This window comes from Electrona antarctica (genome assembly GCF_951216825.1).
Source record: "Electrona antarctica genome assembly, chromosome: 14".
Taxonomy (NCBI): domain Eukaryota; kingdom Metazoa; phylum Chordata; class Actinopteri; order Myctophiformes; family Myctophidae; genus Electrona; species Electrona antarctica.
This window is the reverse complement of record NC_136795.1, coordinates 28,416,617-28,443,814: the sequence shown is the minus strand read 5'-3', so window position 1 is coordinate 28,443,814 and position 27,198 is coordinate 28,416,617. Positions and strand designations below refer to the sequence as shown.

General features: G+C 41.8%; 2 protein-coding genes across 2 annotated transcripts; one reads left to right on the top strand and one right to left on the bottom strand.

Annotated features, from left to right (window-relative positions):
• The first annotated feature begins 229 nt into the window (after window positions 1-229).
• hid1a (HID1 domain containing a) lies at window positions 230-16,549 on the top strand. The gene is made up of 19 exons (XM_079520663.1): window positions 230-409; window positions 5,790-5,939; window positions 6,859-7,029; window positions 8,694-8,810; window positions 9,413-9,519; window positions 9,614-9,730; window positions 9,817-10,027; window positions 10,153-10,209; window positions 10,692-10,832; window positions 10,966-11,056; window positions 11,176-11,327; window positions 11,440-11,518; window positions 11,632-11,796; window positions 13,281-13,508; window positions 13,731-13,882; window positions 14,123-14,209; window positions 14,301-14,392; window positions 15,349-15,507; window positions 15,776-16,549. Exons 1-19 carry the CDS (start codon window positions 344-346, stop codon window positions 15,837-15,839), a joined length of 2,406 nt encoding a protein of 801 aa, XP_079376789.1. The 5' UTR covers window positions 230-343; the 3' UTR covers window positions 15,840-16,549.
• Window positions 16,550-17,370: 821 nt separating this feature from the next.
• LOC306936146 (proton channel OTOP2-like) lies at window positions 17,371-24,047 on the bottom strand. Its single transcript, XM_079519618.1, has 7 exons — window positions 23,697-24,047; window positions 22,326-22,984; window positions 20,772-20,908; window positions 20,593-20,651; window positions 19,348-19,469; window positions 18,448-19,250; window positions 17,371-18,326 (listed from the first exon to the last, which is right to left on the bottom strand). The coding sequence occupies exons 1-7, from the start codon at window positions 23,753-23,755 to the stop codon at window positions 18,156-18,158; spliced, it is 2,010 nt and encodes a 669-aa protein (XP_079375744.1). The 5' UTR covers window positions 23,756-24,047; the 3' UTR covers window positions 17,371-18,155.
• Window positions 24,048-27,198: the final 3,151 nt, after the last annotated feature.

Here is a 27,198-nt window from a genome sequence, read left to right as displayed (position 1 = left end):
TTAGCCTATTTGAGTTACAATTGTAGCCTAAATGACCAGAAAATAGGTGAAGTGCAGCTTGATTGACAGTTTTTTGCAGATGTATTATTATTTGAGTTACAAATGGTAACTAACTAAAGGATACATGACCAGAAAACAGGTGCAGCTTGATTGACATCTTTAGAAGCCGGAAGTTTTGCAGCCTGTGATGCTGCTGATGCTGCCGACCAACCAGCCAATGGCGAGCTAGAAACGCCTCCGCAAAAGAAGGAAGGAGGGGAGATTACCAGGGATTGACGGCAGGCAGGCAGGCAGCGGCCCCGCACTGAATGATCATAATAAAAAACAATCAAGGGGAATCAGAATGGGCAACACCGACTCCAAGCTGAACTTCAGGAAAGCGGTGATACAATTGACAACCAAAACACAGGTATTTATTTCTTATTTGTTGATCTTATGGAATAAAATAAAATAAAAATAGGTAGAGATCGCACCGATGAGCGCATCAGGCTGTTTTGCGATGCGGACTAGGACCATCACTGAGGAGGAGACGCTCAACATCTAAAAAACAAAACAAAACACAAAACAACCAAAAACCGCACATATGCCTTTTCATATCAAATCTAAATCTATAAAATGATAGTGTCATCCATGAACAAAACGTGTCCATTGGTTGGCGCATTTATGTTGATATCGTAGCCTATACTGCATTGCCAAATCTATTTCGCATTTGATAATGTTGGATTTTGGAAAAGGAAGAATTGTGTAGTAGGCCTAGTATGATGCAGATGCGAGAGAGCTAATAGACCCACAAACCTCTGGGGACATCATGGCCCTTTCTTTGGTTTCATAATGGAAAATAAACATATGGGGGAGGATGGCGTAGCTCAATACATGACGTAGAAGACATCAGGAGATCAGCATGCCTGGTGATGCAGGACAGGTGTTCTCTGCTGAGATTAGTATGTGTGTGTGTGTGTGTGTGTGTGTGTGTGTGTGTGTGTGTGTGTGTGTGTGTGTCTATGCTTGATGGTGTGTTTGCATTGTCATTAGCAGTGATGGAAGAAACTCACATGTTTTACTTATCAGATATACTGTCCCATTTCACAAGTTCAAAATGTATTAAAATAATCTTTTGAAAATAGCCCAAAAATAGCTGCAATTTTCAAATGGCCAAAATATATACAGGGCTGAATGGTTAATAGTTACATTTTAAATTAAATTTTATTAAAGTGTCAAATCACCACAAGTTGTCTCAAGACACTTTACAAACCAACAAAGATCCACCCAGAGCAAGCAATATTGCGACAATGCTAACGAAAAACTCCCCTTTAGGAAGAAACGCCAGGCAGAACCGGACTCTAGGGTGGGCGGAGGGGGTAGAGGGGGAATAGGAAGAAAGAATAGAAGAGAGATAGACAGGGAAAGAGATACAGGCAAATACAAGTAGTAGCAATAACAATAATAATGAATGAAATAGTGTAGGATAATATAATTAATGAAATAGTGTAAGATAATATGGTATAACAATGTTGTCGGATAATAATAATATATAATGTATGAGAATATTAGGATATAATGTAGTGGTGTAATAATATGATAGCAGTCCATGGTCGTGTACTGTGAGGAGGCCGGGTCCACGGTCACAATTTGGTGGGCTCCGTGAAGGGGACTGGTCCACGTCTGGTCCAGGTCGTGCTCTGTGAGGAGGCCAGGTCCACGGTCACACTTCTGATGGGCTCCATGAAGAGGCCTGGTCCACGGTCACACTCGGCAGTCAGTTGGGGATTCATATTAGAGGTCCACGGAACTGCGAAGTGGAAGACGAAAAGAGACTCCGGGGAGTGGCTCCCCGGATGTTGAGTTAGTGGCAGGCCTTACTGGAGCCTATACAGTGTTTATTACAAGCACTGCTGGGAGACAAACCCACACAAACAATGTACGATTTTGGCATTTAACAGACGCACAACACAGGTGCGGGGTTTGGTGGGAGGTTCCCCTTACTCAGTTCTCACCCTTTTTACTTTGTCGGGTGACCGAGTACATCAGTACTGAACAACATGGCTCCTTTGAGAACCACCAGGGGCAAAACCCGCTCGGAACCATGGATGAATTCGGACATACTGGCTGCAATGAAAGCCAGAGACAAAAAATGCTCTGAATTTCTAAAATGCAAGTCAAAGCTAGCCAAGCGCTTCGACAGTGTTCGCCAAGCTCGTTTGAACAACCTAAATACCCAACGAATCAAGCTAAGAAACAGTGTAACTGCCATGACCAAATCAGCTAAAAGTAACTTCATCAATGATAAAGCACAGGAAAACAAAAACAATCGTCATGGGCTCTGGAAGCTACTAAACAATCAACTAGGCTATGGTCAGAAACTAAAAACCAGGTTTTCAAACATAAACATCAAATCGGACAACACTCTCATCACTGACAACCTTGATGTGGCCAACTACTTGAATATCTTCTTTACAAACATAGCAACAACTCTGGTTAACAAACTGCCCTCCCACTCTGGGCTCTTTGGTGTAGAGCACATTACAACCTTCTACAGAAACCTAGGTGTTTGTAAAGACGATTTTAAACTAGTTATGGTAACAACTGATGAGGTAATTAAGAAACTGAGTGCCCTCCAACCCCACAAGGCCACAGGCCATGACAACATTCCCTCCAAATTTCTCAGAGACTCAGCCATCTCTATAGCTCCAATCATCACCCACATAGTAAACCTCTCCATCAAACAGGGACAGGTCCCCCAAGATTTCAAACTGGCCAAAGTAACCCCCTTGCACAAGAAAGGGAGTAAATTAGACCCCGGCAACTACCGCCCTATTTCTATTCTTAGTTCCATCTCGAAAGTGATGGAAAAAATAGTCTATGAACAGGTTGAAAAGTATCTTGCCACTAATAAATTATTGTACGAGTTCCAATCTGGCTTCAGAACATCCCACTCCACTGACACATGCCTTCTCTATTTGAGCGACCACATCAAACAAGAGGTGGACGTTGGCAAATACTGCGGCATGGTCATGCTGGACCTCCAAAAGGCTTTTGACACCGTGAACCACTCCATACTGGTTAACAAGCTAAAAGCAATTGGTTTCGATAGCACATCAGTGAGCTGGATGCAATCCTACCTGGAGGGGAGAGAACAGATGGTGGAAGTGAACGGAACACTGTCCCCCCCCCCTCCCAGTGAGCTGTGGCGTTCCACAAGGAAGCATACTAGGGCCTCTACTGTTCCTAATATATGTAAACGACATGACTTCAGCTTGTGACTGCAACTTGTTCCTGTTCGCAGATGACTCAGCACTGCTGGTCTCGGACAGGGACAAACTGCAGGTTGAAAATGCCCTCAGCTCTGAACTCGGTAGAATCTGCACCTGGCTCGCTGATAACAAACTATCTTTACACCTGGGAAAAACTGAATCCATTCTCTTTGGCTCTAATAGTAATCTCAGCAAGGCAAATGGCTTCTTGGTTAAAGTGGGTGACAATGTTATCACACGTAAAGACGAAATTACCTACCTAGGTTCCATCCTGGAGGCTAATCTTTCCGGTGATAAAATGGCCGCCAACGTAATCAAAAAGGTCAACCATAGAACAAGATTCCTTTACAGGATCTCCTCACTGGTCAACAAAAACACCTTGAAGACCTTAACAGGAGCCCTTGTACAGGGTTTCTTTGACTATGCATGCACCTCCTGGTACCACAGCACCTCAAAGGCCCTTAAAACCAGGCTCCAGACTTCCCAAAACAAACTGGTCAGGCTCCTACTTGACCTAGCCCCCCGAACCCACCTCACCCCTGCCCACTTCGACAGGCTGGAATGGCTTAGGGTCGACGACAGAGTACAGCATCTTGCAATGGGTCTGGTCCACAAGATTCGATACACCACCAAGATACCCATGTACCTGTCTAGATACTTCCTTAATGTTAACGAAGTCCACACCCACAACACCAGAGGGAGTGCAACGAACCATGTACAACCCAGATTCGGCACAAACAAGGGACTAAATTCTTTTCGCTCCTATGCCACCAAAATGTGGAACGCCCTACCAACTGTCATTAAGACATGCGAATCCCTTGACTCTTTCAAAACCGCTCTCAAAGGGCACCTACGGACGGCTGCAATTCGAAACTGGCCCCTGTAAAATCGGAATCCCTCAAACACGAACGCAAGGACAACACAAGAGACGGTCGCGGCCACACAGCCAACTCAAGGTATGGCCACTGAGCCGAATTGGGGACCCAACGCAAGGACAACACAAGAGACGGTCACGGCCACACAGCCAACTCAAGGTACGGCCACGGAGCCGACTTGGGGACCCAACGCAGCTCCTCCAAGGAAAACAAACAATTTAACGGAGCTGAACGTGAATCCCCCCCACCGCCCACCCCTTTTTTTCCCCCTCACTGTATATGTTTCTTTTCCCTTTTTACCTCCTTTATGATGAATTCCTGTTCTGTCTATAGAAGTGTCTATTTGTACGTCTCTAAATGTTTTGATGATTTGAACATGGTGGACCCTATTGGAAACAAGTGTAATGCTTAATTGGGTCGTCCACTCACAGTTAACAGCCTTTGTATTGAGTTTGTGCTTGAAATGTACTGTAATTCTGCAAACTGTTAATAAATTCTTCAATCAATCAATCAAAAGACAAGTCTAGCTATAGGCTTTGTCGTAGAGAAAGGTTTTTAACCTAGTCTTGGGGCGCATTCGGAAATAGCGCACTGAGCGCACTGTGCAATGCAAACTAATAGGCGGGTGCGCATTTCCGAACGCACCCTTGAATGTGCAGAGCGTGTCAATAGTGTGTTTTGTAATAGGCCTAATCCAAATCTAAAAAGTAGTAGTAACTAAAATGACCAATTCATATAATTATGTAGTGGAGTAATTATGTAGTGGAGTACTGGAGTTTAAGTAAAAAAAGGTAGAAGTAAAAGTAAAATAAATAAAGAATAAATAATAATAAATACCTCAACATTGTACAGTACTTGAGTATGTATGTACTTAGTTACATTACACTACTGATCGTCGTCTATAGCTTGATGATCAATTCAATTTTATTAAAGTATCAAATCCCAACAAGTTGTCTCAAGACATGTAGACAAGAGCAAAGAACAGACAGAGATCCCACCCTGAGCAAGCAATTTTGCGACAGTGGTGTTTGCATTGTCATTAGGCAGTGGCACACAGTAAAATCCTCTGTGTTAATCTAACTCTGAGAGTGTACACATTTGAACCAAATCGGAGTTACAAGTGGATACATTAACACTCAGTATTTTACAGTGCATGTCTCACTCCCTGGATGTTCTTTTCCGCTTGTAAAATGATATCCAAGTAGCTAGGCCTATACTGTAGAGAGACTATGTATTAGAGTTGTCAAATAATCAATTATTTGGTCGGTTTGGTCTTAGACAACCAAGACTTTGTTAGGAATACATGATTTTATTTGGCAAACACAATTTTACAGATGTGCGGCTTAAATCAATTTAGTTTGATAAATTCCTATGACTACCGTATTTAGGTTTACGCTGGCAGCCCAAATCCAATGTTTCATGTTCAGACAGCATAAAGCCAATGCCACTCTAATCTGGGCAGGAAATCAGATTTATTTGGACTGCCAGTCTGAACAAGGCCTTAGTAGACTCATTTATTTTAGGACAGCCCAAATCTGTACAGTTTATTTAAAAAAATCTTCCCTTTACTCCCTTTGAAAATGTGTTAAGATGTTTTAGCTCAAATTCCATTCACTTGAAATGTAACATGATGGTAAATAACAGCAAAAGCGTTTTCGTCCAGCCAGTGGAGGCCACAGACGATGCCTTCTGGGACCAGTTCTGGGCAGACACCGCCACCACTGTGCAGGATGTTTTTGCACTGGTGCCAGCGGCAGAGATAAGAGCCGTCCGAGAGGAGTCCCCCTCAAACTTGGCAACGCTCTGCTATAAGGTACACATCACAATCCGTTGGGGGGGGGGGGGGGGGGGTGGTATGTTTTACGTTTCTTCTGGTTCCTTTTTGGAAGTGTGTGTGTGTGTGTGTGTGTGTGTGTGTGTGTGTGTGTGTGTGTGTGTGTGTGTGTGTGTGTGTGTGTGTGTGTGTGTGTGTGTGTGTGTGTGTGTGTGTGTGTGTGTGTGTGTGTGTGTGTGTGTGTGTGTGTGTGTGTGTGTGTGTGTGTGTGTGTGTGTGTGTGTGTGTGTGTGCAAATGACGTGTATTGATTTAAGCAATTTCACATGATGATTGATTTCAAGTGATATATGTCATAAAAGTAAAGAAAAGCTTTGTTGCTAGGCATTCAGTATACAGTAGTCACAGTCAGAATAAGTGTTATGTAAAACCTCCCCCATCCTGTTAGAGCCTGGCAGAGATTTCTGTCAGGAAATCCAGTGCCTACCTACTGTACCGCTACCGCTCTCACAAATAGGAAAAAGGCAGAACAGCCACGCTTCCCTTCCCTTCCTCTCACCAGCGCCCTGCTTCCTATCAGAAACAAAACACATAGGGAGGTGGGGGGGAAGGGTGGGGTCTCTCTAATGAGAAATGGAGGAGGATGGAAGCTGGTTCACGAGTTTTTGTGTCCTTCAGACATGGTCTCCAGTTTGCTGTGGATTTTGTCAGCATAATTATTCAATAGTAAAACCTTGAACCACTCACCCAAACGTGTGTGTGTGTGTGTGTGTGTGTGTGTGTGTGTGTGTGTGTGTGTGTGTGTGTGTGTGTGTGTGTGTGTGTGTGTGTGTGTGTGTGTGTGTGTGTGTGTGTGTGTGTGTGTGTGTGTGTGTGTGTGTGTGTGTGTGTGTGTGTGTGTGTGTGTGTGTGTGTGTGTGTGTGTGTGTGTGTGTGTGTGTGTGTGTGTGTGTGTGCAGGCGGTGGAGAGGCTGGTCCAGGGGGCAGAGTCTGGATGCCCCTCAGAAAAGGAGAAGCAGGTGGTGCTGAATTGCACCCGCATGCTGACCCGCATCTTGCCCTACATCTTTGAGGACCAAGACTGGAGGGGTTTCTTCTGGTCTACTGTGCCCGGTGCAGGGAGGGCTGGGGTGAGTGTGCACGGTTACGGTATGAAGGACAACACTGTGGTTGGCTGTTATAAGTTATAAGTCATGTAATCTATCATCACAGGCGGGCGGCTAGGGACGTATTTTCACTGCAGATCAACCAACTGCACCCTCTGGGAAGGTGTTTGCTCCATGTTAAAGAAAAGGCTGCTTTAACAGAGATTAGATTCAGAGATTCCTATAGTCGATTTTGGAATTACAAAATTAGAATCCATTGTTATTATTGTTGATGTTATTGTTGAACAGCTGGAGATAATAACAGCAGATCTACAAGCTCACCACGTGTTGTAGATTTTTCGGCAAAGTGATTTGATGTAGAAGGAAAAAAGGAGCGTACCAACCCACTGAGAATTTTTGTAGTCTAATAGACGTCTAAATGGCTAAAAAAAATGGTCTAAAAACTGGGGTGAAAATAGTCTAAAAAATTTTTTTAGCAGTCTAGGCTAAAAAACTTTGTTTCAACGTCCATATATAGACGGTCTACATTTAGACCTTGATTAGCCTGGCTAATCAAGGTCTAAATGTAGACCGTCTGTTTCAACGTCTAATCTAAGCCTAGACTGCTAAAAAACTTTCATTTTTAGACTATTTTCACCCCAGTTTTTAGACGGTCATTTAGACGTCTAAAAGCCGAAAATTGCTCAGTGGGAAGTATAGAGGTCTTGGGGACCCTGGTTAACCTGTATATACGTGGTTAAATTAGCTAGACGTGTAAATAGCTGTCAGGATGTTGACAATGATTTGTTCACCTCTCCAAATGTTTTTAATTTACAATGTTGCAAGCATCTACTGTATAATGGGCACTCATGTCATCAAAGGACCATACTGATGCCATTGTGTATTCCCAACTTCTCATACATGAACATACCGTATACCACTTTAGTGTAGGCTTTCATTTTAGGCTTTAGTTTTAGATTTCGCATATATCGCTAAAATGTTAACTGAATAATTGTGTCAGTGTTGGTTAACCACATATTTTGAAATATTTGTAAGAAAATGTAAAAATGTCCCATAAAACATGTCCAAAATAGGGACACCAGATTGCACGGACAGAGTGCAAAACATACAGTACTCTCCCCATGCCTTCGGCTGGTGGAGACAAAAACATTCATTTCTCAAGGGCCTATTTCTGTCTGGCTAGACTTTTCAAATGAATTAAAATGCAATGACATTTGACATTTTGTGTAACTAGTCAAATGAATAGAATCCAATAGCTTCCTGGAAAACACAAAACCACGGATTGCTTTAGAAAAAGTATACAATGAATTGTAGTCAATTGGCGACAATGACGAGTCATGACAAACCACCAGTTTGCTCCCTTCATATTCTCAGTGTAAGTCTCAGGTGTCAGACCAAGTTAATGAACTGTTTCCTCATTCAATGAATGCGGATCCTTTGCTGATTTCAGTTCTTGGTTTCCTCATTCCAGCAGTGTGGGATCTTCCCCCTTTCACTGCACACTAAACTGAGAAGTATATCAACCTCTACGAGGAGATTGAATTACTTTGAATACTGTAAGACCTCCGTCCAACCACATGAAAGATTTTTTTGTATTTTAAAGTAAGGGTATTATTGTAGATGTCTTAGTGGATATGACGAGGTAATTTGAATGTTAATCGTGTGCCACCTTTTTGTCTCCCTCGCAGGCAGATGAGATGGATGATGATGATGGAGCTCGCCCGCTGGCAGAGTCCCTGCTCCTGGCTGTGGCTGACCTGCTCTTCTGCCCCGACTTCACTGTGCACAGCCACAAGAGAGGCCCTGTGAGTCCATCTGGTGACCTCTCATTCAGCCCACGATGTTTACTGTTTTGTTTTGTTTCATCACTACATCCACTGCAAATAATACGTTCTGAGTCATCAAGACATTACATTCTGACTCTTTGGCATATTGTTTAGTATGGTGTTGTGGCTCTGTACCACTTCAAAAAGGTTATTCTGATGGGGAACAAGAGATAATTAGTTCACTGTTTCCTGCTGTAAAAGGTCCCCACCTAACCTGTCATCCAAGTTTGTCTGAGGAGAGATTGTAGAACGTGAACTCAGCGAATGCCAGGCCAATGAGGAACACTTTGTCACACACTTTTCAGAAATGGAAATGGAAAGACTTGACAGGACTTGACAAGACTTGACAAGACACTACTTTTGTATACTCTTATATCAGAATGAAGCAGTGTTTGCTCTTCAGAAAAGATTTATCATTTTGCCTCATATCATACTATAATGAGATATCATATTCTTTGCTCTAAAAAAATATAACATTTACGAGAAAACATGTGTTTGTTATCGAAAGTGAAATAACTGAAGAATATGAATGAAGTCTCTGTCTAACAATCAACAATCCAAATGTTATGGTGCCTCTGCAGGACTCGGTGGAAGACATGCAGTCTATAGACAGCTGCGAGTACATCTGGGAGGCAGGGGTGGGCTTTGCGCAGTCTCCTCCGCTCAATTACATCCACGACCTCAATAGGTGAGTCAAACAGTGTGGACAGTATTCTCTTATTTTGACTTCAAAATAAGACCAAAATCTCATTGTGTTTTATTTTGTCTTTTCTCGTTACCAGGACAGAGTTGCTGAGATTGTTACTGACATGCTTCTCTGAGGCTATGTACCTGCCACCCTCATCGGACAACAACATACTAAACCCCTGGGTTACTTTCTTCTGCTCCACAGAAAATAGGTGAGAGGCATACATACAAACACACACAGGCGCACAAGACGTAATGAGGGGGTGAGGGTGTTTTATTTGTTTGTCTCGACTTCCAGGCACGCCCTGCCGCTGTTTACGTCGTTGCTCAACGTGGTGTGTGGCTATGACCCAGTGGGCTACGGCATACCATACAACCACCTGCTCTTCTCTGACTACCGGGAGCAGCTGGTGGAACAAGCTGTGCAGATCCTCATTGTCACATTAGAGCATGAGGGAGGAGGGGCAGCTCACCGTCCCCCTTCCCCTTCCAGCATGGATGAACAGGAAGTAAGTCACCCGGGACACCAGAAAGGGACAAATTCAGATGTGGTACCCTATTAGTGAAAAATATCAACAGTTGACGAACAACAACAGTTTATTTTCATAAAAGTTTAAATCTCATTTCTCCACAGTCTTCTGGCCCTGATAACCTGTTTGTGAATTATTTATCAAGAATTCACAGAGAGGAGGTGAGTTTTTCATATTCTCTCCCAGTATAGCTGTTAGTCGTGGGGAAATGTCCAAAATGGTTGCTTTTCAGGAAATGTGGGGGGGGTCCAATGTTTATTATTTAGATACAGGTCGTGGTTAATACTTTATAAAACCCACAGAGAGACTATAACTGTTTTCAACCAGATGTTATATCATTATACTGTAGGTGAAAACAAAAACAAATAACAGGTCTACAAGCTCCACAACACAATGTGACACGTTGTGAGCTTGTAGATGCCCAACTATTTTTGGGCATCTACAACGCAGTATAAAATCGGGCAATTTGTGAAAAAACTAAACTAAAGGATTATGGAGAAGCAAGGTTTCTTACGCGCACGCACGCACGCACGCACGCACGCACGCACACGCACACGCACACGCACACGTGCACGCACACACACACCTACCTTCCGTTTGCACTCCTCTTACCCAAAGTAACTGTTATGCCTGTGCTTGGCAGGACTATGACTTTGTTCTGAAGGGACTGGCTCGTCTGCTGACAAACCCCTTGACTCAGACATACCTGCCCAACTCAACTAAGAAGATCCAGTTTCACCAAGAGCTACTGGTGCTTTTCTGGAAGCTCTGCGATTTCAATAAGGTTGGGTAACTCTCCATTTCTGGGATTTGATTACAGATATATATAATTATTATTAAAAAATAAATAAAAAAATAAACAGCTATTGACCGTCACTGTATTCATTACTATTCAATACTCTGTTCTCCCATGGCAGAAGTTCCTGTTCTTTGTCCTGAAGAGCAGTGATGTACTGGACATCCTGGTGCCTATACTCTTCTACCTGAATGATGCTAGGGCGGACCAGTGTAAGTATCGTCATCAATGTCATCAACAGATGCCCTCTTTATCAAGAAGACTACACTATACAAATTAATATACGTGCCCTCTCCTCGAGACTACTGACACGTATTTGTCTTGTCTGCAGCTCGTGTTGGACTCATGCATATCGGTGTGTTCATTTTGTTGTTGCTGAGCGGCGAAAGGAACTTCGGCGTGCGTCTGAACAAGCCCTATTCCATCCATGTACCTATGGACATCCCAGTGTTTACTGGGACCCACGCTGACCTCCTCATAGTGGTAAGACCCAAGAGGGACTTTGGAACCATCTTGAATAAAGAATGTTCCAAGTGTTTACCCAGTACTAAAGAAACATTTTAGTCTAAGTTAGATGCTTATTTTTGTCTCTTAGGTGTTCCATAAAATTATTACCAGCGGGCACCAACGTCTGCAGCCTCTGTTTGACTGCCTGCTCACCATTATTGTAAACGGTGAGTGACACTGGCTTTGTCCACGTATATTGTTTTCAATATCAAATCTTTACAGCTTGGTATAAAGAGTCACCATGATTTTCCGTTTACACATTTGTGCCTCTCTTTCACAGTGTCTCCCTATCTGAAGAGCCTATCTATGGTGGCAGCTAACAAACTGCTCCACCTGCTGGAGGCATTCTCTACCAACTGGTTCCTATTCTCTGCAGCCCAGAACCACCACTTGGTGTTTTTTCTACTGGAGGCTTTCAACAACATTATTCAGTACCAGTTTGATGGTGAGAGGAAGTTGGCATAGTATGCTGTGGCACAAAGTGTCTTTGCAATCAAGAGTACTGTTGTGTAATTGCATAGAACTAGACCGGTGCCTGGCTCGGGGACTACGCAAGTCGAGAATGCACGCGTGCCCTACCTGGTTATGCATGCAATAAGAGTTGTTCCTCCATTTTCAAGTCATCAGAACATTAATGACATACAAATATGCAGTACTAGGCAAAAAAAAAGAAAAGAAAAAAAATACAAATAATATATTGTATATATCGGTATACACACTGTATAAACGGTTAGATACTTGCGGGTCCATTGATTTCCATTTGTACAATCTCAGAGTTACTGTATGTGGGTCCTTGAAAATAAGACCACTGTCCTAGTGGACTCCTAATGTGCCATACATACTGTCATAGTAAATTAGTGTCATACATATTCTGAAGAAAACCTGGAAACTTGACATATTCAGTAATGTCGGTCTTATGATCAAAATAAGAACATTATAATAGTGTGTAAAAACAGCATTCATTGCTGACTCCTGTACCTGAGGTTGTGAAATTAATTTATAGATACAGACACTGCTACTGCAGCTTTCTCTCACACAAATTCAAACCATTCAGCACCACAGTGCACAGCGGACCCACTTCAACTAATGAACTAAAAGAATTGGCACGGCGGCCAAACAGTTCCATGTACAAGCACTATTAAAGGGCATGATATAATTACGCAGGCTAAGTGAACTTCAATTTAATAATAACATATCCTTGCAGACAGTGACAGTAACAGTACTGTAGCCTACCTGTTCATGTTCTTTTGGGCAGCCTGTTGTTTAAGTCACATATTTTTCATATCGTAAATATATGAACATTGGCTAAAAGCTTGTGTTTAATCCACGTGGGTTCTTGTTTACTACTTGTTCACTTGCTGATGTCATGGCAGCTTGGCTACAACCAAAACTGACTCCCTCTTCCTCTTCAAAATAAGAGCCACTTGTAATGATTAGTCAACACTAGTTTTATTTCAAAGTCTCCTTACAGGACGTAGATAGACATTTTTACTGTAGCACCCTGCGTTAATGCTTTGAATGGGCCCGCTGCCTGCTGCTCGTGCCAATCGGCAGAGCTTGCAGAGTGTGTCCAAGTAAACATATGATCTGTGAATGTGTGATCATGATTCGTGACAGCTGGAACTCCATGCCCCTGGAGTCCCTGGAGGCCGGGGAACGGCCGTACCCCCAGCTCCCCTAGCCTGGCTTCCTCCCCGATTATGATACCAGAGAAGAGGCGTCAGTGAATCCACGCTATGTGTCTGGCCAAGCCAGGCTACAGCTTCCCCTGACGGACCGCTCCTGCATAGAGCATATGCACGCATTTCATTGGATTGTTTTTACTTCATCCATGTAACCAGGAAACTGCAGCCTAGTGTATGCATCATCCGTAAACACAATGTGTTCCAGCATTTCATTGGATTATTTTTTCTTCATCCATGTGACCAGGAAACTGCAGCCTAGTGTATGCCATCATCCGCAAACGCAACGTGTTCCATCAGCTGGCCAACCTGCCGTCGGACCCTGCCTCCATCCAAAAGGCCTTACAGCGGAAGAAGAAGTCACCGGACATCATTTCACGCACCAGCTCCCAGGAGACGGTCTCCATGGAGGGTTCCCGCCCCGCTGTGCCTGCAGAGCCTGGTACACTGAAGACCAGTCTGGTTGCTATCCCAGGTACACACATGACTCCTATACACAGGGTTGCTCATTCTGCTCATTAATTTACTGTACAGTATATAGCTGGTGGAGATATGGTTTATGTTTATCCTTGATTTTGGTGAGACTGAATTCAATATTCTGTTTGAATGTCACATACGTAGCATGTGAACAACACATTCAAGGGACCTTTATCATGGTTTCCCTGGTGAATGTGTGGGTTGTTGTGGTCACCTGCAGGCATTGATAAGCTGACGGAGAAATCTCAGGTGTCGGAGGATGGGACCATGGTGTCCATTCCCAAGATAAACTCCCTGCACAGACCCCGCCCAGACCAAAGTGCCAATGCCGGGGCAAGTGACACAGAATCAAATTCAGGAAGAGAGAATGAGGTAATTGACTTTACTGTGTGTGTGTGTGTGTGTGTGTGTGTGTGTGTGTGTGTGTGTGTGTGTGTGTGTGTGTGTGTGTGTGTGTGTGTGTGTGTGTGTGTGTGTGTGTGTGTGTGTGTGTGTGTGTGTGTGTGTGTGTGTGTGTGTGTGTGTGTGTGAGACAGAGAGAGAGAGAGATAATGAGAGGGAAAGAGAGTAAGAGATGGATCCTTTATAAGCAAATGGCCTTTTCCATTCAAGGATGTTTTCTACACCGAGGCTGAAATGGACAGAAGACGTTTGTCAAGTGCATCTTCAGTATCGTATTGGGCTCCCACACAAGACTGGGTTAGTATCACTTTGATCTTTTGTCCATCAGTTCAGACATTCTGCTGCATGTTTTATTGATAGCTTAATGGTCCTACTCTGTGCTATCTAGGTTCTCTCCTGGAAGTGCAAACTTCCCCTGCAGACAATAATGCGCTTGCTGCAAGTACTAGTGCCCCAAGTGGAGAAGATCTGCATCGACAAGTAAGGACATGGGTTGTTTGAGATTAAGGGTGCACTCACACGGTTAATGCAATGCTCTGTGCTCGTTGGATGAATGTTGTGTTGTGTCATGGCCGACCAATGTATTTCCAATGGAGGTCACATGGTTTGACACAACATTGTGTTGTGTGAGGGGGAGGGGCGCAGTCGAAACACCCCTCCCCCTCACACAACACAATGTTGTGTCAAACCATGTGACCTCCATTGGAAATACATTGGGCGGCCATGACACAACACAACAAGCATCCAACGAGCACGAGAATTGCATTAAAGGTGTGAGCTCAGCCTAAGTAAAATTATTGAAAATATACTCTAGTAAAGTAAAAGTACCTCAAAATTGTTTTTCTTTTCGTTTCAAGGACTCCCCGTTTGATATGCATTAGGCCACGTAATTGATATGATTTGTATCTCTGGTATGATTTGTATCTCTGGTATTGTATCCCCAATCTACTCATAAGTGTTAATTTAAGTAATTTAACTATAAATTTGTACATTCTCGATCTCTAAATTCCTATGGAATGGTAAAGCACCCAGGATTCGAAAATCTTTACTTCAAAGATGCAAATTCAATGGAGGGTTGTCATTGCCAAATTTCCAACTGTATTATTGGGCTGCACACATTCATAAGATTTCATACTGGTATGCATCAGCAAATCCGCTTTGGTGTAAGTTTGAATCAAAATCATGCACCTCATCCTCATTGTCAGCTCTACTTACTGCTCCTATTCCAACCAACCCCTCTGGATATACACGGAATCCAATTGTTCGTTCCACTCTCAAAATCTGGTACCAATTCAGAAGCCATTTAAAATTTAAATTTCCATAAATTTGTACATTCTGAGTTACAGACCCGTAAGGGTCCATTCGATTCCTGGGGGTCCCCGGACACCGCTTTGAGAACCAGTGGTGATTCCAATATTTCGTTACATTTCTTCCAGGGGTTTGACAGACGAGTCGGAGATTCTCAAGTTTCTCCAGCATGGCACACTTGTCGGTCTTCTACCAGTTCCTCATCCAATCCTCATCAGAAAGTATCAGGCCAACGCGGGCACCGCCATGTGGTTCCGTACCTACATGTGGGGTGTCGTCTACTTGCGGTGAGTGATTTGCACCTATAAATACATTGCAGGGGTTCTCAAATGTTTTTGGCCCAGGTACCCCCTGGAGGGGAGATTTTGTTTTCCAAATACCATTGCTATTGCCATTTTTTACTTCAATACATCCAGTATTACTACTTCTTTTATTATCTTGTTGTAATGTTTTTTGTACAGTCGATGCTGTTTGTAGTTTGTACCTGTACGAGTGACAAATTAAATAACTACTGATTCTCTTGATTATCCTGAGGTCTGTTTCTATGTTTTATAGGAACGTGGACCCTCCCATCTGGTATGACACCGACGTGCGCTTGTTTGAGATCCAGAGGATGTAGAGAGAGGACGCTTGTTGACTGAAGACTACACTTGGCAACTTTTCTTTTATTCATATCTGCTGGTTCCACAGTAAACACCACTGTGTTCAACTTGACTCATTAGGACCATCATACAATGCTAGTTCCATGCACAGCCGATCTAGATAAGTGTCATGTCATGTGGATGGCTGGGGTAGAGACATGACTACAGAAGACGGGAGTTGGATGAGGAATTTTTGAATATTCATAAACGCATAACGCAAACAATGGTGTTGGTGAAGACCTCAAGACCACAGAATGTCAAAGCACGGAGTTTGTTTTGCCAACAGTTTAGCCTATTTTCCAGCCAGTGTCGAAGTGGCTGTGAAATGCTCATTGGGTGCTTTCAAATGGAAGCATGACACACATGACTGCCGTTTGATGTGTTGTCTTACATATTTGCCATGCTTAAAGTGAACTTCAACTTTTGTTGCATTTTTTGTGTAACTCTGCAGGCCTGAGAAATGAGAATTATAGAGTATATTTACTTTTATGTACAGTATTTGACTACGTTTTGTCTTAAATTGTACTTCTGACTATGTTGTATATAATATTGATGTTGAAAGTTGTAATTTATCTGGTCATGAAAATATAATATATTCCAAAGCATTCATTTATTTGACCACAGTACCCCTGATTTTTATGCCTTTAAAGTGTAAGATTGCCATTATTAAAGTATTACATTTCCTATTCCTTCTGGTCGCTTTTGGCTTTGGTTCCCCTTACCCTTTGAAATGTATACTCCGGCAGTCAAGACAGGACAAGATTCTTTGAAAACTTAATTTCCTCCAAGAACAGTAGATGGCACTATAGTTCAACCATAGTACACAGTAGACTGGAAACACATTAACAAAGCTCATTTGATCACCTCTTACTGCATCATTTCTGATTCACAGTAATGTAATTGAAACTTTAGCCTAGCTACTACAGTTCTGGTACTAATATTTTTTTATACATACTTTTGGTATGTCAGCACAATATCCCAAAACAGATTTTTACTAATGAATGCTCCCAGTATTTTAATTAAAAGGGTGGGGGGGTGGGGGAAATTGAATACTCAACTTGAATTATATTCATCCTATATTGAATTTGTGATTGAGATCAGCTCTGGGAGAATAATACCCCATAACCCCTACTTTTGCCTATGCTTGACCCACCTTTCAGACCCAAGACATAAGATTTTGTCCACTATTCCATGCTGTGGTACCATATATGGTATATATGAGACAACAGGCGTTGATCAAAATAACCATTATCTACATTCTCTAATTGTGTAGTCTTGTAAATTAAGTAATGCAGATGTTTAATAATTTTAACTCTTGAGAGCATAAAGAATTTACACTCAAGAGTTAAGGATTGAATAAGGGTCAATTTGGTTGACAAATCTCCATTATTTTGCTGGGGACCACCTGTAACACCCTCAAGGACCACTGGTGGTGCCTGGACCACTGGTTAAAAACCACAGTATATGACAGACTTTATTACTACAGTCATTTCAAACAAAACAAGAGAATTTCACTTCAACATTTAAACTTTATTTCACATGAACTCTGTGCACTCCAGACAGTTTTAAGTTGTGCAATTCAATGTTGATATTTAGACATGTATATTCATTAGATTTGTGTACACCCAGTTTTGCATTTGCTTGATTCTAGACAGTTTGATTTGTGTGCATCCAAAAAAGTTGTTTGATTCATTAACTATTTAGACATGTATTAATTAAAAAGTGCCTGACCATCCAAGCCCAACTCCACATTATTCATCATAAAAACACATGACACAGATAAACATTGTAATGAATTAGAGAACATTTGTGAAGAACAAAAAACAAAACAGGACTTTAGTCAGTGAAAAATATCAAGGTCTCCCCATTCATTAGGACTATATCTATCAAGATGTTTTTTTTATGAGTCTAATGTGGAGTTTTAAGGGAAATGGGGTTTAATGTGATCAGCAGGGCACTTAACAAATTAATGTACACCTCTAGATTTCTTCATATTGAATAAAGCAACTTATAAACTGTCTGGGGTGCAGACAAAAGCCAGGATAGTGTGGTAATGTCACCAGACGTGCTTTAAAGTGAATTTCCCCCGTACTACTATTAAGGCAAAACAAATTACTAAAGTTACAAGAAAATAAATGGCTATTGGTGACATAGTTAAAAATAAATAAATAAATTAAATAAAGTTGTAAACTTAAATTGCTATAGTTGTCAAAGAGCGTTAAAAAGAAAATAATGGGTATTGTTGACAAATAGTTAAAACATTTTTTTTAAATAAAGGCTTATAAAATGATGATTTAGACACCCATATACACTTCAAAGAGACTTGAAATTGAGTGCATGCGGTAGAAAATACCAAAAGGCAGGCCAATATTCACAATAGCAGCCCACATGGTGAACTTGTAGAATTTTGTCTCGAGGTAGTGGTCAAACTGAGGACGCGCACCAAATGCAGGCATGATCCAGAGCTGTCAGTACAAAGACAAAAGAGACATGATCAAGATATTAACAGAGCAACGAAGACTCACCTTGCAACAAAGTGAAACCCAGATAAGTGAACCGTTCGAGTGGTCAAGCAGTGGAACTTACAATGATGTTACCAAGCAGTAAAAAGGTACAGACTTCCTTCAGTACCCGTCTCTTCCAACTGAGCCCCTGTCGAGTCGCAGCCGGGCCCTCTTCGTACAGGGGAACAACACTCATCTCTTCGTTAAATTGGCATGCTTGAGCATTCGTGTGCAGTGCTGCCTCCTGTATCACGTGGAAGGGCTCCCGATGAAGGCCCTCTATGATGAAATAGTTCTGCAGTCCAAGCTCGACCACGGTCAGCAGAGCGCAGGCCAGGTTGAGGCTGTTCAAGTAGCCGTCGGCTCCGGTTGCCACCACAGCCACAATAGTGAAGTAACTGATAATGAACTGTCCAAGAGACGCACCGATCAGCAGCCCCACATCCAGGGTGCGTGAGGGGTTCTTCTCCGCTATGTGTTCCCTATGGTCGATCCTGTAGATGGTGCAGCCAACCACCATCGAGACAGACATCAGGCTTACTATCACTATATTCATTATGAAGTAAATCGACAGTGCAAGTTTGATCTGCTCCTCGTCATCTTTCAATATATAAACCTCATACATTATGAAGACTGCCAGACTTGCCACTACCATGAGAATCCCCGTTATAGGTCCAAAGAGATAGATGTTCTTCACACGAAACGTGACTTTGTGACCAACGTGGTGGTCAGCCACATAACGGCCAACGTTTTTCCACATGACATAGGCCATAGCGGAGGCAAAGAGACTGTACTCAATGTTGAAGGGGTACAGGTAGTAGTAGGCCGCTTGGAAGACTTTACATGCAGAGTGACTACAAGTGCACTTGTAATCTCCATAACTTGCTGAAAAAAGGGGAGGGGGAGAGATTTAGATGTAATTTTTTTAAATCAGTGCTACCAGTCAAGAAACTATGCCACAAAATTAATAATGTTTCCCTACCTCTTAAATAGTCGCCTGTGCCATTTCCTATGTCAGGAATGTCAGTTTGATGAATCAATTCTTCAGTGACTGCAGCCATCCACAGCACCAAGTTAGTAGAGATAGTCAGAGTAAGACCACACCTTACAAGAGGGGGAACGAGTCCACAGCTATGAACACTTCAACTGTATATCCAGGGTTTGATTTGTAAAAAAGTAGTACAGTACACAATGTGTAGCATCGCTGTGCATTTTGAGCTTGTAGATTGCCAATTTGCCATTTTTGAATTAAAAATCATTTTAAAAATGTGGGACATTTGCACAAAATAGGGGCACCAGGGTTAATGTGGTTAACGTACATTTTTAATTACATTCTTAAACTGTCAAATGCATGTCAGTCTACATTTCCCAAAAGGAAATGGTTGTATTTAACTCAGTCTGACCAGAAGCAGGGCTAAAACATTAAAATTAATGACCAGAGGGGGATATCAAAAGCAGAGACACGGATCCACTCTCCAACAAATCAAATCCTGTGTAAATCCCTCAGGATTTCAAGCTAATAATTACAGACTCGCTTCCTGAAACGTGTCTGAAAAATAGTTTAAACCACAAGCACCCTAGAGTCCGATTCTGGGCGCCGCACGTCATGATTTCCATAGTCTCGCGTTGCCAGACTGTTAAGCCTCTCGCAATTTTCAAATGCTTCCGTCATACAGTCTGGAGCAATGGAAGCTCCATCATGAGTAAGCGATAAAGCGGAAATGGAAACTCCTCCCAACTTGGCGCAAATTTATCCTAATATAAATCATCTAAGCATACTTGCTCCATAGCAGAAATAGAAATAAAATAAATAAATTTAAAGATATTTTAAAATATATTTGTGAACGGAAATGGCAGCTTTCTTACTCGGACTTTGGGAGGTGTAGTTCCAGACTCTATATAGCATTCGGAGATTGTGGAATAGTTGTCTGGCTACGCGAGACTATGATTTCCAACATTCAGCAAGAATAGCGAATCTGCAAGCTCATAACGCTGCAACACGTTGTAAGGTGGTAGATTGGCTATTTCTGTCAAAGAGATTAATTGCCAAGTACAGCCCCCTAGGCCCTAGGGTTTAAGTTGTTAAAGCCCCAGCTGATATCTGCTGCCCACGTCATACAGTGAGCAGTGTAGTGTAGTTTTATAGTGAGCATTAGTGATATTAGAAATATGAAGTTTAAAACGGTTCCTTAAAGATGGGGTAAAAATGCTTTCAAAAGATGATTACCGACTAAAATTTGTATGCAGCTGTACACAGTCCTTTGCATGAACCCATAGGAAGTACGTCTGAAAGGCAAAAAGGTTTGTGTTAATTTCCCCAATTGAGACCAACATCCTGCAGTCAGAATGACAGTCATGTTCTTACAATGTTGTTACACAGAATGTAATTTCATCAGCTGCACCAACCTGGACAAATAAGAACACAACTTGTATTACTGGGAAGGCAACCTTCACGGGAGATTCACAATGGAGGTAGCCCACGTAGTAGGCAATCTTAAATATGTCCATCATCAAACTCAGAAGGCCAAAAAGTACGAGTCCAACTGCAAAACAATGGTAAACAGCCATTATTTCTCATAAATATACACAGCAGGCCTGAGTGTGTCTTAATGGACACAAAAGGGTCCATAGCAATAGCATCCCTCTTCTTCTGCGAAAGCTACAAGCTTGATGGTCAGCTATTTTTGGCTAAGAGATTTGGTGTAGAGGGGCTAAAAAGCCTGTTCAACAAAGTATTCACTCTATGGTTACTTTACTGCAAGTGATCATTTTACTCAGAGTTAAACTGTATTGGACAGTGCAGTACTCATTTGAAGCCAAACTACCAGTACTACTCTACATCTCATGATTCTTTTCAGACTACAAAGGGTAACCCAGAACATTCCATAACCTGAAACTTTACAGAACCAGTGAATGTTTTTTGTAGCTGATCTACAACCTCAGCACATCACAACGTGCAAAGTTGTGAGCTTGTAGATCTGTCGTTTTGCCATTTTAGAACGAAATGTGAAGTTAAATAAATTCATATGAGAACTCAGGGTAACACCTCCTGAGCAGGGCCCAGATTATGTTCTGAGAACCTTCACATTCACAGAATGACACCAGCAGTGTCATTCTGGAAACAAATCCAGTAGTCAAAAAGAAGATGTACCGATATCATTACCCAATACCGATTCCGATACCCACAACTTGCGTGTCGGCCTATACGACCCATTTGGTTCCATTTTGTACAGTCTTTAGAGTTATGAGGTCCTTTAAATTAAAAAAGTTTGAGAACCACTGATCTAGATCTAGGAATAAATAAAAAATACCATTAATACTTTTTAATGTGCAGCTCCAAGTTAGTAAAATGATCATGTAAATGGTACAGTAAGTCTAAAACGGCAACATCAACTGAAGCAATCAAAATATCATCATGTGATGAATTACATGGTATCGGAATGGCATAGACTCAGATACCAGTATTTTAGGCAGCATTGGCAGTGGCACTCAGTATCGGTAAACAACTCTTAAGGACCACTTTAACGTATGTTGACTTCAGGTAATTGGTCCTCACTAATGTTCATGATAAAATAGCACCGTTTTTTCCCTATAAGTCTGTCTTATAGGAGGGCTGTGGACAGTTCAGAAACCCATCCACCAGTGACATCGTTAGGCAGACTTTTTTAAACAAGATTTTTTCAAAAAATATTTTGATTTTTATTATCGTGAGAACGATGGCTTCCATTTTCGTATTGTAACTTTTCAGGAATAGAAAGCCTGCAGTTTCTATTAGCTTAGATTCCCCATCGATGATGTCACTGGTGGACGAGTTTCTAAACTGCCCACAGCCTTCCTATGAGACACAGACCGAGTAGAAAAAGACTGTGCTATTTTATCATGAACATTAGTGAGGACCAATTATATGAAGATAACTTGAAAAGTGGTGAAGTGGTCCTTTAATAAAAAAGACCCCATCACCTCTGAGCCACACAGGTCCGGCGTGGGGGTCATCGTGTGTCGCTTCGTTCTTTCGGAAAGTGAAGGCCATGTAGAACAGCATCCAGAGGATGGTCAGCAGTAGGAGAATGATGAGGAAGATCTGCCGGTGGACGGCTGTGATGGCCACGCTGTTGAAAGCACTGCCGGTGACCAGGGCGCAGCCCAGGATCAGGGTGTTGACACAGATGATGCCCGACAGCAGCCAGCCACCACCGGTGTGTGCCCTCTCCACTATGTGACATTCCGGACTGGTTGACTTCGGTATTTCCAAGTGCTGAATGTTGTCCATTTCGGCCGCAAAATGGACCATATGACCTGAAGACATGTTGGATGAATGTTGAGAATCTTGAGATCCAGTTTCACTGTTGTTGCACGAGTGGGCTATATGATGAGCTGCATTTTCAATGTTGGATAGGTGGGCCATATGGGCTGAATTTTCAGTGTTGGATAGGTGGGCCATATGCGTTGCAGTTCCAGTGTTGCACGAGTGGGCTATATGTTGAGCTGCATTTTCAATGTTGGATAGGTGGGCCATATGGGCTGAATTTTCAGTGTTGGATAGGTGGGCCATATGAGTTGCAGTTCCAGTGTTGGATGAGTGGGCCTCTTCAACTTCCTTGTCATTCTCAGGTGTCTTTCTGAAGAACAAAAGTGTCCAAAATACATAATTAAAGCCAAACAATAATTAAAGCCAAACAAAAATGTTTTACTCTTAAGTACCGGTACACAAGATGTAACAAAGTACAACCTTGAAGCTTAAAGTCAGCTGCAGATGATCACAATTGGCCATGTATGATGATGCAGCTAATGATGCCGCATCAAATAAATTAGGCCAAGCTGATATATGCTGATATAATGTATCCATGGCAACACCGTTAATGTTATGAACACAGTTCACAGCATCCAAGTTGTTTACCATATAGTTAATTTCTGCCAAAGTCATTTTAAGTAAACTTTTTTTATTTAGGCAGAAATTGTTTTAATGTAACAAGCATTCTGACATTTATTTAAAATAAATAAAGGCAGATAAACAGTACTTTAGGCAAAGTGAGTTTGCCTAAAGTTAATCTGAGTTCCCAGAAGTTTTATTTTTCGCCACTAGGGGGATGAGAAAAAAAACTAGAATGAGTACTTGGGTAGGGCTAGTGATTTTACATTTAAAAATGTATGAAAACCTTAAAAATATAGACAATTATGCCTTTAGGCTAAATAAATGTTTGAGGGCGCACTTACTGGTATGTAGAAGTTGAACTTTAGAGACAAATGTCTCCCTCGGGAGACAAAATAAAGTAAACCTTGAGCAAACAGACCAGGCTGACATTAAAAACAAAATATACAGCAACGTCTTACTTGTAGAAGAGTAGAGTGCAGCTCTGCAGCACCTCTCGAGCTTTACGTTTTAGATCCATTCAAACGACGAACGACGATTCAAACGACGAAAATTGTATGGATTAATAAACAAAACGTCCAAGATGTAAGATAGAAATAGGTTTGACGTCGAGTGTAGGCCTATTTATTTGAGGTAAGCCTATTTACGATGAAGTTGGTTGGAAAAAAAACAACAGCCTACAAACTGTTAAAATGCCATCCGAGTGTAATACGGTTCCCACACACGTAAACTTGACGCAACCTATGATCCACAGCAAAAACAGATGCGATCAATCAACTAATTAGGCTAGTGGACAGGCGGTTCGCAACCGGGATTCAGTGGACCCCTTTAGGCCAGTCAATCGATCTATTTGACCCAAAATAAATGGCAAAAGTAATCATTCAAGGGTTCATATTAAAATAGAGTAGGCCTATTGTATAAATTGTGGATCATGGTAAATGCAGGGGTTGAAAGTTGGAGTAGGCCTACCATTAAAAAGGCAAAGAAAATCAAATTTTAAGAATGTAATGTGTCAAACTAGGGGGTTTTCATGATTCTGAATCCATTCCAAGCATTATTTTGCAAAAACACTCCTTGGGCTAAATTAGGCCAAAGACACTTGCCCAAATGTAATGAGGTCAGCACATTTGGGCAAGTGGCTATGGCATAATTTATAAAAAATATTATGATTCATTTCTTTTACATAATCAGTTTTAGAACCCATCTGCAAAACAAAGGGAAAACAGCGCTCAGTCAACAGTCTGTATGTGTGTCACTCATAACTCATTCCTACTATTTGGTGCCATTTCAGCCTAGTAACGTTTTTAAAACAAAATGTTTTTTACAGGATTTTTCTGAAAGAACATGTTCAGATGTTATTTGTCCAACATTATCCAATTTTTCCATGTAAATATCCATTGATATTTGTAACTGAAGCTGAAAAAACATGCAGGGGACATGGCATTTTAGCATACCTCTACTCAAATCAAAGGGATTATTTTATATTTATTTCACTCTGAGGTACAAATATATATATAGCCTATTTGTTCCTATGGTGGATTTTTTTCCCTTTAATAGTAGGCCTATACGCTTTTTGGAATTAGTGTTTTTTCTTACACAAGCTGTATTATGACCTGGGGATACAAATGTCACCAAATACTGAATGACCCATGTACTGTATCATGTAGGACAAACCAGCAAGATGTATGTAACACACTGCTCTGGTTGCTCTGTGTTGGCCAAGAAGGGGCACGGTCACATTGCACTTTTATTCTACTTTTATTCTACCTATGATGGATTCTGCCAATGCATTTCAATGGGAATGGAGCGTTTTTCCTGCAGAAATCTGCAGCAAAACCCTCCATTCCCATTGAAATGCATAGGCTGAATCTTCCCTCATAGGTGGAATAAAAGTGTGGTGTGACCGTGCCCGTAGACAGCATGTCTTTAGAAGTAGGTGCGTAGGACAAATGTGCAAATGTTCAGAAGGGGATCTCTTCATAATAAAATCAAAGAAACATGTCCTGCACACTTTTCGGAACTGATGAAGGTCAAACGACCGAAACGTGGATTTAATAAAGAGCAACATTTCTTTCAAGTTCCAGACAATGCGGGACCTCTTTCTTTAATTGAATTGTACAGCATTTACATTCACTATATATATATATAATAGCCTAATTAAACCAGTAAGACGCCCTGAGGGCGAGAAGCAAGCACGCATCCGCCTAGGTGACGGCAGACTGCTGGGCGAGCACTGGCGCTTTGGCATGGGGGGGCAGATCAACATATGGAATGAATTCTGTACTGGCCATATATGGAGCGTGTCTTGAGTGTACAGGGTTTGATGCGGTCAGATCAACATATGGAATGTCAGAACAAGATCTAAGGGTTTGAGGTCAGATGTAGAGTTACTCCATATATTCAGATCTAGGTGATGATCCAGTCTTCTCCATGTATGGCTATCCAGGGTTTGATGAGGTCACTGTCATGATCTTCATATACGGAGACGTATATGGGCGTGAGTGTCTGACGGCCATATATGGTGGCGTGATGTCACGAGGTGTGATAGACTGACAACCATATATGAAGGCGTGACTGACGGAATGACAGAGCGACGGGTTTTGCAGGCTTTCATAGTAATCTGCGACCTATGGTTTGCAATTACTTGACACGAAATATTATTCCATTTTCTTTTTAAAAGGCAAATTGTATCAACTCTATTACTTCTGCCTGGGCAAAGACGTATGTAAAAGCCTATGGGGCTTGAATAATGACTTGTAGGCACACCCCCTTTACCCATAGAGCGTCGCAGTCTCACCCCCTTTCATGACGACGACTGGCCAAGGAATTAATTTTTCTCATATACATTTCAAAAAGTATTTATTTAAAGACCTTTAAAGCCGCGGACAAAGCCAACTCGGATCGTGACAAATCATGACAACAAACACAACATTTTGGCCCGAACAAATAATTACAAAGAAGAAAAACAACAACAAAAAGTGTTGTACCCTGCCCTTTATTTTTTCTTTCTAATTATTTGTTCGGCCCAGAATATTATATTATGTTTGTTGTCATGTGTCATGTGTCGTGTGTGTGTGTGTGTGTGTGTGTGTGTGTGTGTGTGTGTGTGTGTGTGTGTGTGTGTGTGTGTGTGTCTATTAGCATATAATTTGTAATATATGCAGAATTGATCAAAATAATGTAGATAAAAAAAGCCATTACTCGTAAATGGCTTCAAGCAGAATCTCCATCTGTAGAAGACTGGCTTCAGGTAGTCTCTGAGATTTTTGACATGGAGAGGATGGACAGATGGGATGATATGTATGTATGTATGTATGTATGTATGTATGTATGTATGTATGTATGTATGTATGTATGTATGTATGTATGTATGTATGTATGTATGTATGTATGTATGTATGTATGTATGTATGTATGTATGTATGTATACTTTTTTCCCTTTTTTCCCAGAAATATACTACCTGTGTGTACTCTTCTACTAATATATAACAGCATTTGTCTTCTATTTTATTTCATGATTCGCAAGTGATGTTTGGCAACATATACTGTGATGTCCATTTGTTTGTCTGTTTGTTGTCTCCACCAGGCCGAAGGCATGGGGAGAGAGTATGTTTTGCACTCCGTCCGTGTGTGTGTCCGTCCGTCCGTGTGTGTGTGTGTGTGTCCGTCCTTCCTTCCGTCCGTCTGTGTACAGCTAATCTCCGGCACCGTTAACCCGGTCGATGCCAAACTTTGCACACACACTCCCTGGATGGCAACGATGAACCTCTGCCCCGCATTTTCCAGAACGGCCTGTTATAGCGCCACCATGAGGCAGCTTTTCACATTTTTACCTAAAACTGCACCGATCTGCGTGAAACGTTGCATGCACACTCCCTAGTGGCCAAGGACAAACCTTTGACCTGCAATTTCCGCATCTGCCTTTTATAGCGCCACCAGGAGGCTGACTTTTGTAAAACACCT